The 12,835-nt window shown below is 46.0% G+C and overlaps 1 protein-coding gene across 5 annotated transcripts in view; it reads right to left on the reverse strand.

Moving 5' to 3' along the window:
- Positions 1 to 12,835, reverse strand: part of LOC138647878 (E-selectin-like) — a 472,485-nt gene that overhangs the window by 17,311 nt on the left and 442,339 nt on the right. For all 5 annotated transcript variants that reach the window (XM_069737213.1, XM_069737210.1, XM_069737211.1 and 2 more), the window contains one exon: positions 7,906 to 7,933. In XM_069737213.1, the coding sequence (XP_069593314.1) occupies positions 7,906 to 7,933 (28 nt within the window). The remainder of the gene's footprint in view (positions 1 to 7,905; positions 7,934 to 12,835) is intronic.

The following is a 12,835-nucleotide window of genomic DNA, read 5'->3' on the forward strand; positions in this document are numbered from 1 at the left end:
CAGCGACGGGCACAGTCTGCCGCGAATTCGCCTCGACCAATCAGCGACGGGCACAGTATCGACGTAGATGTCATAATGGTTGCCATGGCGATGACGATGATGTCATAAAGGTTGCCTCGACCAATCAGCCACGGGCACAGTCTGCCGCGAATTCTGGAATCATCATTGTCCATATACTACGGGGACATGCATATTCTAGAATACCCGATGCGTTAGAATCGGGCCACAATCTAGTATATACAGTGGGGCAAAAAAGTATTTAGTCAGTCAGCAATAGTGCAAGTTCCACCACTTAAAAAGATGAGAGGCGTCTGTAATTTACATCAGAGGTAGACCTCAACTATGGGAGACAAACTGAGGAAAAAAATCCAGAAAATCACATTGTCTGTTTTTTTAACATTTTTTTTGCATATTATGGTGGAAAATAAGTATTTGGTCAAAAACAAACAATCAAGATTTCTGGCTCTCACAGACCTGTAACTTCTTCTTTAAGAGTCTCCTCTTTCCTCCACTCATTACCTGTAGTAATGGCACCTGTTTAAACTTGTTATCGGTATAAAAAGACACCTGTGCACACCCTCAAACAGTCTGACTCCAAACTCCACTATGGTGAAGACCAAAGAGCTGTCAAAGGACACCAGAAACAAAATTGTAGCCCTGCACCAGGCTGGGAAGACTGAATCTGCAATAGCCAACCAGCTTGGAGTGAAGAAATCAACAGTGGGAGCAATAATTAGAAAATGGAAGACATACAAGACCACTGATAATCTCCCTCGATCTGGGGCTCCACGCAAAATCCCACCCCGTGGGGTCAGAATGATCACAAGAACGGTGAGCAAAAATCCCAGAACCACGCGGGGGACCTAGTGAATGAACTGCAGAGAGCTGGGACCAATGTAACAAGGCCTACCATAAGTAACACACTACGCCACCATGGACTCAGATCCTGCAGTGCCAGATGTGTCCCACTGCTTAAGCCAGTACATGTCCGGGCCCGTCTGAAGTTTGCTAGAGAGCATTTGGATGATCCAGAGGAGTTTTGGGAGAATGTCCTATGGTCTGATGAAACCAAACTGGAACTGTTTGGTAGAAACACAACTTGTCGTGTTTGGAGGAAAAAGAATACTGAGTTGCATCCATCAAACACCATACCTACTGTAAAGCATGGTGGTGGAAACATCATGCTTTGGGGCTGTTTCTCTGCAAAGGGGCCAGGACGACTGATCCGGGTACATGAAAGAATGAATGGGGCCATGTATCGTGAGATTTTGAGTGCAAATCTTCCATCAGCAAGGGCATTGAAGATGGAACGTGGCTGGGTCTTTCAACATGACAATAATCCAAAGCACACCGCCAGGGCAACGAAGGAGTGGCTTCGTAAGAAGCATTTCAAGGTCCTGGAGTGGCCTAGCCAGTCTCCAGATCTCAACCCTATAGAAAACCTTTGGAGGGAGTTGAAAGTCCGTGTTGCCAAGCGAAAAGCCAAAAACATCACTGCTCTAGAGGAGATCTGAAAGGAGGAATGGGCCAACATACCAACAACAGTGTGTGGCAACCTTGTGAAGACTTACAGAAAACGTTTGACCTCTGTCATTGCCAACAAAGGATATATTACAAAGTATTGAGATGAAATTTTGTTTCTGACCAAATACTTATTTTCCACCATAATATGCAAATAAAATGTTAAAAAAACAGACAATGTGATTTTCTGGATTTTTTTTTCTCAGTTTGTCTCCCATAGTTGAGGTCTACCTATGATGTAAATTACAGATGCCTCTCATCTTTTTAAGTGGTGGAACTTGCACTATTGCTGACTGACTAAATACTTTTTTGCCTCACTGTATATATATATATACAGTACAGACCAAAAGTTTGAACACACCTTCTCATTTAAAGAGATGGTTCGGGGTGAGATGGACCGCAGAGTGAAGGCAAAAGGGCCAACAAGTGCTAAGCATCTTTGGGAACTCCTTCAAGATTGTTGGAAGACCATTTCCAGTGACTACCTCTTGAAGCTCATAAAGAGAATGCCAAGAGTGTGGAAAGCAGTCATCAAAGCAAAAGGTGGCTACTTGAAGAACCTAGAATATCTACTATATAATTGTCTAATGGTCACTTCCGTCTGTCTGTCTGTCCCGGATATTCATTGGTCGCGGCCTCTGTCTGTGATGAAAATCCAAGTCGCTGATTGGTCTCGCCAGCTGCCTGTCATGGCTGCCGTGACCAATCAGCGATGGCCATGGTCCGATTAGTCCCTCCCTACTCCCCTGCAGTCAGTGCCCGGCGCCCGCTCCATACTCCCCGCAGTCAGTGCCTGCTCCATACTCCCCTCCACTATTGCTCACACAGGGTTAATGCCAGTGGTAACGGACCGCATTATGCCACGGTTAACTCACTCCGTTACCGCCGCTATTAACCCTGTGTGACCAAGTTTTTACTATTGATGCTGCCTATCCAGCATCAATAGTAAATAGATCTAATATTAAAAATAATTAAAATAACCAAAACTGCTATTCTCACCTTCCGTAGTCCGACAATGCGGTACCAGAGATGCATTGCGAAATTACCCAGAAGACATAGCGAGGCCGCTAAGTGATCTGGGTAATTTTGCAATGCATCCTGGGAATGCAAGATGGCGGCAACCGCGCGCATCGCCAGAGGTTCGCTGGATCTACGCTGGATCCCACCGGGTGAGTATATAACTATTTTTTATTTTAATTATTTTTTTTAACAGGGATATGGTGCCCACACAGCTAAATACTACGTGGGCTGTTACATGCCGCGTGGCTGCTATATACTACCTGGCCAGTGTTAGATACTATGTGGGCTGTGTTCTATACTGCGTGGGCTGTGCTATATATTACGTGGCCAGTGTTATATACTGCGTGGGCTGCGTTACATACTACATGGCTGCTATATATTACGTGGGCTGTGTTATATACTACGTGGCTGTGTTCTATACTGCGTGCTATATACTACGTTGCCACTGTTAGATACTATGTGGGCTGTGTTATATATTACGTGGGCTGTGTTATATACTATGTGGCTGTGTTCTATACTGCGTGCTATATACTACATGGCCTCTGTTAGATACTATGTGGACTGTGCTATATATTATGTGGGCTGTGTTATATATTACGTGGCCAGTGTTACATACTATGTGGGCTGTGTTATATACTGCGTGGCTGCTATATACTGCGTGGCTGCTATATACTGTGTGGGCTGTGTTATATACTACGTGGGCTGTGTTATTTACTGCTTGGCCTACATTAACGCATCGGGTATTCTACAATATGTATGTATGTATATAGTAGCCACATGGTATATACCACAGGCCACGTAGTACTCCTATACACTACGTGGCCTGTGCTATATACTATGTAGCTGCTATATACATACATATTCTAGAATACCCGATGCGTTAGAATCGGGCCACCATCTAGTAAGACATATTTTCAGCTGTTTCACACTTTTTTGTTAAGTATATAATTCCACATGTGTTAATTCATAGTTTTGATGCCGTCAGCGTGAATTTACAATTTTCATAGTCAGGAAAATACAGAAAAATCTTTAAATGAGAAGGTGTGTCCCAACTTTTGGTCTGTACTGTGTGTGTGTATATATATATATATATATATATATATATATATATATATATATATATATACAGACTGTATATCTGTTTTAACGAATATTTGAGCCCATGGATCCATTATATGTCCATTTTGCAAGGTTGCGAGAAAAAAATGCAAAACGGATACAATACGGATAACATACGTAGGATGACATGCGTAAAATACGCAGCCACACCCTGCCTACGGATGACAAACGGATCACTGTTTTGGGATAATTTCTACATATTAAGCCTGTAAAAAAACAGACCGTATTTCCCTACGCTAAGTGTGACGCCGGCCTAACTGACACAGGACTGCATTAAAGGTGTTGTGCAGTCTTGAGCTAAATGTTTGCAGTCACTCTTTGCGACTACAGACTTTTGAATCCACACAGCGTGTGCACTGCGCACAGTGAGGCATTTCTGGTGCTGGGACTGGGAGGTCATGTGATTTGCAATTTGCATACTTCCGTCCATATGTTGCTGCAGCGCCCCAGAGTCCTGGTCGTTGCAGTATTGTTGTTCTTCCACCAGGGGGAGTGATGTTACGTCTGAAGGCAATAAAGGAGATATTCTCATCAGGTAACACAATGCATGCAACATGTTCACACTCCAGACCAGAAGGGGAGCTCTAAGCCTGTTTAAGGAGAACTCCCCTATATAACATCCTGATCTGGAGGGAAAGGGGGTTCAGAGTTCAGTTCCTGTCAGGAAGACAGACGGAGAGGAGCTCTGTGGCATGAAGTGCTGCAACTCCTGGGGAAAGACACTAAAAAGTGAGCATATTGCGGAGAGTGTGCAGGAAAGCAGAGCACAGGAGAGGAATATCAGAGGGAGATCAGTCAGGAGCAAGCTGCTTCCTTCTGATGCGCAGAAGCCGGTAGCCAGCATACCGAGGGAGTAAGGATCTCTATGCTTTACTTGAGAGACTGCATGTAGAAAAGCCGCGGAGACACCATCACGTGTTTCTCAATGCAAGCAATAAATAGCCAGGTCTTTCCCGGTGAAAGAGCTGGCTATTTATTGCTTGCGTTGAGAAACACGTGATGGTGTCTCCGCGGCTTTTCTACATGCATTTGCATATTTCCCATAAGGGATGGGGGCAGTGTTCTGGATCACTGCATTGAGAAACACGTGATGGTGTCTCCGTGGTGTTGGATGTTTTGATCTCCTCGAGGTCATTCATCCTTATGTTTATAGTCCTTTTACTAGGCACTGCTCCTAATAGCCAGTTTCCTACTTCACACTGATGAGGGGCAAATACCCCGAAACAGCTGTCTGTGGATGGATACCATGTTTTGGCATAGGTGGTTTTCCTTTTTGGATGCTGCCCTTCCCGTGGTTGTTCCTTCCCGGTGAAAGACCTGGCTATTTATTGCTTGCGTTGAGAAACACGTGATGGTGTCTCCGCAGCTTTTCTACATGCATTTGCATATTTATCATAAGGGATGGGGGCAGTGTTCTGGATCACTGCGTTGAGAAACATGTGATGGTGTCTCCGTGGTGTTGGATGTTTTGATCTCCCCTAGGTCATTCATCCTTATATTTATATTACTTCAGAGACTGGCAGGACAGTTAATTCCACATTGGCTGCCGGACCTTATACCCAGGAGGCACGGTGGCAACTTGTGGGGGCTGGGGCATTGTAGGGTCCCTGTAAAAAGCCTCAGGCCATCAGTCATATGGGTTTGTCCTATCCTATCCATCAGGGGGACAGAGAGAAAGAGACATTGCATCTACAATAGTTGTGAGGACCTCACCGAGTTGCTCAGCAGGGAGGAACTACAATGCCCAGGTGCTAGAGGAAGGTTATTGAATTCCACCTGGATAAGGGGACTCTGGATTTGCCTTCAGACTGACCGGACTCTGCCTACCCCGTGGTCCCTACCCTGGACTGTGGATGCTGAAGCCTTCAGTAAAGGTAAAGAGACTGCAACCTTGTGTCCTCATTATTCGCTGCGCCTTACATCATCCACCATCCACCATCTACACTCTGGGAAGCCCTGGGGACATACTTCACCTGTGGGAAAGTATACCTTCTAGCTGCCATAACATCACCCCAGCGGACCCCTAAGCAGCGTCGGTCACCCTGACCGAATACCACAGTTGGCGTCACGAACATTATCCCTTTAAAGACCTTTCCCTCATTTTCAACGGACTTCCCCTAGGGCCACGGACCGGGTCAGCCACCGTGACATCCCCACTGAGAACCGAAGGACCCGGTACAGAGTACCCCATTGCCCTACACGGGGGGACACTCCATTGCCGCATACAGTATATGCAATACTTGATGTAATGCACCTGCCGCTCCCTGCTCAGGCACTAGAGAATCCTCATATAGGGTGACTACAGACTTGTGCCCTAAGGCTGGACAACCCCTTTAAACACATCTGCAACTATCCTCTCATGCTGCAGCATCTTCAATCTCACAGGCAGTCAGTCTTGCACTACAGGAAAGCTGGTAGATTAAGGAGACAAGAAAAATGCAAATAGGGTCTTATCCTTCGGATTATTTGCTGTTATTAACAAGGAGCTGCTCACCTGGTGGTATAAAGCAAAAACATGTATGTATCGGCTGCTGCAGATCCACGGGCCGCCGACGCGACCTTCTCAGAGATGTTATAAAAGGATAGTTTGTGGATTAAATCCGCGCTGCCATAATGATACAAATTGTTACACTCGGTTCTGGTCCTGCACCCGGTTCTGGCGCTGCCCCCAGTTCTGGTCCCTCACCCGCTCCTGCTCCCGAGGCTGCCTGTGTACCTCTGCGAGGTCCCTGTCTGGATCCTCCCTCTCTGTCTGAACCTGAGTCCTGCTGCTGCTTCTCTCTCCCCCACTTCCTGGCACTGCCAGCAGACCTCCAGGGAGAATGTTTAGGACATGTTTAGGCTTACCTCCAGTCTCTTAAAAGGGACAGCACACATTTTTTGAAAATTTCAATTAACCAATGGCAGCGCACTGATTGCTACTTCTGGCCCCTCCGTCATAGGGAGGGTGTCGGAGCAACTAGTATTATTATTATTATTATTATTATTTATTATTATAGCGCCATTTATTCCATGGCGCTTTACATGTGAGGAGGGGTATACATAATAAAACAAGTACAATAATCTTGAAAAATACAAGTCACAACTGGTACAGGAGGAGAGAGGACCCTGCCCGCGAGGGCTCACAATCTACAAGGGATGGGTGAGGATACAGTAGGTGAGGGTAGACTAGTATCTACTCTTGCTATTTCCGATTCTGTTCCGTTCTGTCTGCGCTGTTATAGCATTCCATTTTGCACTCTGCTTATACTGTTTGTTTCTGCAGAATATCAGTGACCAGTAGTTTGGCTATACTAAGAGAACACCTGTACCTTTATACTCAAGTGCCATCCTGTTCTGCTACTCGCCATCCGGACCCCTGGATGACGCTAAAGATGCTGGAGCTTCCTCCCATCTAGATGGGATCTGACTTCCCTCGCCAGAGCCAGCTTCATATCTCATACCTGGTGTCCACCGGCCGGTCAGCTCCTCCATATCTGTTATAACTGTTTATCCATTTGTCCCGCTGGGACAGCTGCCACGTGTCTGAGGTCTAACTGGAGGTAGCACCTGTGTCCCCCAGGTATTCCATTCTGGTCCTGTTCGAGGGATCTTACTGCGGATACCTGGGACTCACTTATTACGCCCCCTTCGGAGCCCCTCGGACCCAGGTCCCGAGGTTCCACTCAAAAAATAAAAGTCGAATGTGAACTTCATCACCTGTGTCTCCGCTTCCATTCGTTATACAAATTCAGATGTAATGAAAAACTCTGGTGGTTTATTCAACGCGTTTCAAGATTTATATGACCTCTTCATCAGGATATTACCACAAAGACATCTGTTTTTCATTACATCTGAATTTGTATCATTATGGCAGCGCAGATTTAATCCACAAACTATCCTAGTAGAGCTCTGAGAGCTGCAGCAAATGTGTTTGTGAGAAGACAAAATTCCATTCTACTCTTGTATTATTTACAGTACATGTCTCACACTTGTAAAATTCCCTTATAAAATAAGCTCTGAAGGCAGATTCTCATGCAGATCAATATCCGGCCCATAGTTCTGAACAGATCATTTATAAATAAGAAAAACATGGATTTTTCTGGAATAAGACATTGGATTGCAGATATAATTTTCTTTAGCTTTCTATGATCTACTTGTTCATGAAGATGGTTTAGGGAGGTTGGCCCTACTAACAGATTGCCTTTAAGATATAAAAAATTGTGTGATTTCAGGGAGAACAAAACCTAAAATAAATGTACTTACTTGTCTTCTTTCAGGAGTCCTGCATTTCCTATCAATAAAAAAAGAACAATGTTAAAGTAAAACTTTGATAGAAGAATAATGAATTAAAGGTGTATTCCCCTTTCATAAAATGATGCCATATTTATAAAATATGTCATCACTTAATGAATATCATGTTCTGACCTCTGAGACCCCAAATGATGGTTGGTTGTACTTGGTTGTACTATTTTTCCATGCACAGCAACACTGATGACCACCCACTGTGATATAATAGGAACTGCAGAAATGCTGCAATTAAGTGAATAGTATCGAATCATCAAGACCGGAAAAGCACAACCTCATGCTACGCTAGACTTGACAGAGTTCACAGTGCCAAATTAATTAAAGAAGCTCTCCCATGAAAGTTTTAACCCCTTAACTAGGGTTGAGCGAAACGGATCGGACAAATTCAAAAGTCGCCGACTTGCGGCAAAGTCGGGTTTCGTGGAACCCGACCCGATCCTAGTGTTGGATCGGCCATGAGGTTGGCGATCTTCGCGCCAAAGTCACGTTTCGTATGACGCTTTCAGCGCCATTTCTCATCCAATGAAGGAGGATGCAGAGTGTGGGCAGTGTGATGACATAGGTCTCGGTCCCCACCATCTTAGAGAAGGGCATTACAGTGATTGGCTTGCTTTCTGCGGCATCACAGGGGCTATAAAGGGGCGTGCACGCCGACCGCCATCTTACTTCTGCCGATCTTAGCATAGGGAGAGTTTGCTGCAGCTTCATCAGAAGAAGGGATATAGTTAGGGAGGGAAGATTAACCCTGAAACTGCTTGTGCTGTAGCGATTTCTACTGTCCAACACCACCTTTTCTTTGCAGGGACAGTGGAGTTTATATTTTTGTGCATCAGCTCTGTAGCTTATTAGGCTGCCTTATAAGGCTCCCTGATAGCTGCATTGCTGTTTGTACGCCGCTGTGCAAACCAACTGCTTTTTTAAAAGCAAAAATCCTGTTGCTCCTTTCTGCACAGTTCTCTTGTTTCTTTGTCCACACTTTTGTGTGCAGCAGTCCTTTTTATTGCTGCCATACTTGTCCTGAGATCATTGTAGGGAGATTGAAATTGTACTACAGCCCCTTTTTTTTTATATATCTTCCAGCCACGTTCTGCCACTTACATTGTGTAGTGTAATACACTGGGCCTGAGTTTTGTTGCTGTCTCCGGTCTCCCCCAAATAAAAAGGAGATTTAAATTGGCACTAAGTGGATCTATGTCACAGTTCTGTTAGTTTGTCATACATCTTCCAGCCACGTTCTGCCACTTACATTGTGTAGTGTGATACACTGGGCCTGATTTTTGTTGCAGTCTCCCCCAAATAAAAGGGAGATTTAAATTGGCACTAAGTGGATCTACGTCACAGTTCTGTTAGTTTGTCGTACATCTTCCAGCCACGTTCTGCCACTTACATTCTGTAGAGTAATACACTGGGCCTGAGTTTTGTTGCAGTCTCCCCCAAATAAAAGGGAGATTTAAATTGGCACTAAGTAGATCTACGTCACTGTTCGGTTAGTTTGTCGTACATCTTCCAGCCAAGTTCTGCCCCTTACATTGTGTAGTGTAATACTCTGGGCCTGAGATTTGTTGTAGTCTCCCCCAAATAAAAAGGAGATTTAAATTGGCACTAAGTGGATCTGGAGCGCCCCCAGATGCAGGGCCGCGGGTTACTCGGTACCGGTCCTCTCTGTCTCGGTTCTGGGGATGTCATGGTGGCTGGACCCAGTCCATGACCCTGCTAAGGGGCGTCCAATGAAAGGTGAAGTGAGTCTGTCAAGGTTTCGTGACGCCACCTGTGGTGTTCGGTCAGGGTGACCGACGCTGCTTGGGGTCCGCTGGGGTGATGGAATGGCAGCTAGATGGTGTAACTTCCCACAGGTGAAGTATGTCCCCAGGGCTTCCCAGTAAGATGGATGGTGATGGTGTGAGGTGCAGACAAGAACGAGGACACAGGGTTGCAGTCTCTTTACCTCTTTACTGAAGACTTCAGGATCCTCAATCCAGAGCACAGTTAACAGGGCTGTCGGAGACCGGCCGGTCCGATGGCACATCCAGAGTTCCCTTTGCAGGTGGAAATCGTTGCCTACCAATAGCGCCTGTGTGTTGTACTGCTACCCTGCTGAGCATTCGGAATAGTCCTCACAACTTCTGTTCTAGTTCGTTCGTTCTAGTTCTTTCTCGTTCTTTCTATTTCGTTCCAGATGTTACTAGTTTCTCGTCCCCCAGGTATGTTATGGCTAAGACGCACCCGTTTGACGGGAAGGCTCAGAGCTCTTCCGGGACCCTAGAGATGCCCCTCTCCACGCGTTGCCCCTTATGTCTGCATAGGTAATTTAAGGTAGACAGCCAACCTATAATTAACTGTCCTGCGGAGTTTGAAGTAAGGCATAGAGTCAGTAGGATGTTGCCGTTCTCGGGGCACGACTCCTACTGGCTCTCCTTTGTGCTTGATCTCGTTTCTCACTGTTCCATGATATCCTGCGCTTCGTGTCTCTTTCTTAGGATACCACCGCAAGGTAGTGCAGGCGGGGTTCCGTAACGTTCTGTTCTGTTCACTAGGTACCTGCCAGGTTCCCACGCCTGACAGGGACCCCCTGAATCTTCTCCCTGCAACACCCCTGCCACGGGATATTGCCTGAATCCAACCCAGTCAGCTTCTGGCTAACTTCCTATCCAACCCCTAGTTTTACCAGTGTGAGGAGTGGCCCAATAAATAAAGCCTTTTTCTCCCCCTAGTGGCCGGAGTGTGAAGTGTAATGTGTGCTGGTGATACCTGGTCAATAGAACTCCTTTAGTGTCATCAGACGTACCATCACTCCCCTTAGGAGCAGAGCGACGTTACTGCAACGACCAGATCTCTGGGGCGCTGCACTCCCCCCGGTTAAATCCAGTACTCCTGGACTGGGAAGAAGAACAACAATACATGTTAGCAAAAGACATACAAAATTTTGGAATGCTTGAAACAAGTAAATATAACAATGCTTCCCTTTATGGGAGGTGAGGACACTTGAACGTTACAAACAAAACAAGGTTACATATTTTTAAATAACATTTTGACTATAAATAACTTCTGGTACCCTTCCGGGTATTCTACTAAGTGCAACTTCTGAACAATAATTTAACTTTTCCTTTAAGGGCGTATAAGCTGAACCCACTAAAGGCCTACTATAAAATACTATAAGACAAACTCAACTTTTTCTTTTCTTTCTAGCGTCACCAATGCAGGACTGCCTAAGCTCCTTGGCTGGGCCTACTGTCATTGTCTTTCCGTCAGCAACTAACCATCTTTCTACAGTTCTCAGGAGGACTCTCTCTCTAACCCCTACGGGTTCACTTTCAATCTTTCCTGTCCTCAATCGCTGGTAACATTATCAACAGTTTCTAAATCTCAACATTATTACAATTCTAACTTTCCTAAGGCAACATTTTACTTTAGTGCAATATGTGAACATTCTCTTTAAGAGGGAACCAAGTCTCTTGAGGTAGTGCAGATTCTCTCTGTCTGCAAGTCCATTGAAAGCAAGACCTTCTGTGCTGTGTTTAAAGCAGTCTCTTCGCAAAGCCTTCTTTCTATGTAAAACCAGTAGAGGGCGCCTTTAATAAAGCGCCAACTATATACAAAAAACAGTTTTGGAATCATTCACTGTTCATGATCCGGCAGTCTTTTAGAACACTGATGAACAAACAAACAAGAGGAAGAGGGATCCTGGGTAAACAAAGGGATCCCTAAAGGCCCCGTCACACATAGCGAGATCGCTAGCGAGATCGCTGCTGAGTCACAAGTTTTGTGACGCAACAGCGATCTCAGTAGCGATCTCGCTATGTGTGACACGTACCAGCGATCAGCCCACTGCTGTGAGATCGCTGGTCGTGTCGGAATGGCCTGGGCCATTTTTTGATCGTTGAGGTCCCGCTGACATCGCTGAATCGGCGTGTGTGACACCGATTCAGCGATGTCTTCGCTGGTAACCAGGGTAAACATCGGGTAACTAAGCGCAGGGCCGCGCTTAGTAACCCGATGTTTACCCTGGTTACCATCCTAAAAGTAAAAAAACAAACGCTACATACTTACCTACCGCTGTCTGTCCTCGGCGCTCTGCTTCTCTGGTCTGGCTGTGAGCGCCGGTCAGCCGGAAAGCAGAGCAGTGACGTCACCGCTCTACTTTCCGGCCGCTGTGCTCACAGCCAGACCAGAGAAGCAGAGCACCGAGGACAGACAGCGGTAGGTAAGTATGTAGCGTTTGTTTTTTTTTTACTCTAACGATGGTAACCAGGGTAAACATCGGGTTACTAAGCGCGGCCCTGCGCTTAGTTACCCGATGTTTACCCTGGTTACCGGGGACCTCGGGATCGTTGGTCGCTGGAGAGCTGTCTGTGTGACAGCTCTCCAGCGACCAAACAGCGACGCTGCAGCGATCCGGATCGTTGTCGGTATCGCTGCAGCTTCTCTATGTGTGAAGGGGCCTTAAGAGTTAACCCTGGATGGGTTTAAGCAGCAAAAGAGTAAGGAAAACAAAGAGTTAACTATTTACATTTGTCGGGGTTTCGAGGTTTATTCTCGCGACGGTAGGTTGCAAGGCATCAGTTGGTAGCGAACACTTCCTGGGCTGGGAAGATCTGTGTTCGACTTCTCATCCGATGCGGTATCAATGTCACTAATCGGTTTTTCAGGTATAATCTGGGTTCGAATGTCACTTTTGGTAGTAGTAATAGGATTTGTCAGTTCAGAGTTAGTCTTAGTCATGGCAGCAGGTGGCGCTGCTACGGGGCCTACCAGTAGGTCTTCTGTCACTGGGGCAGGGTCATTCTTCATATCTGCTTCAGGTGCGGTCCCTCCGGTGCCGGCCTGCTCAGTCTCCTCTGGGATCTAGAACGCTGACTGCGGGGCCTTGCGCTGCGGCGTTGTCATCTCT

This window comes from Ranitomeya imitator, chromosome 8, assembly GCF_032444005.1.
Source record: "Ranitomeya imitator isolate aRanImi1 chromosome 8, aRanImi1.pri, whole genome shotgun sequence".
Taxonomy (NCBI): domain Eukaryota; kingdom Metazoa; phylum Chordata; class Amphibia; order Anura; family Dendrobatidae; genus Ranitomeya; species Ranitomeya imitator.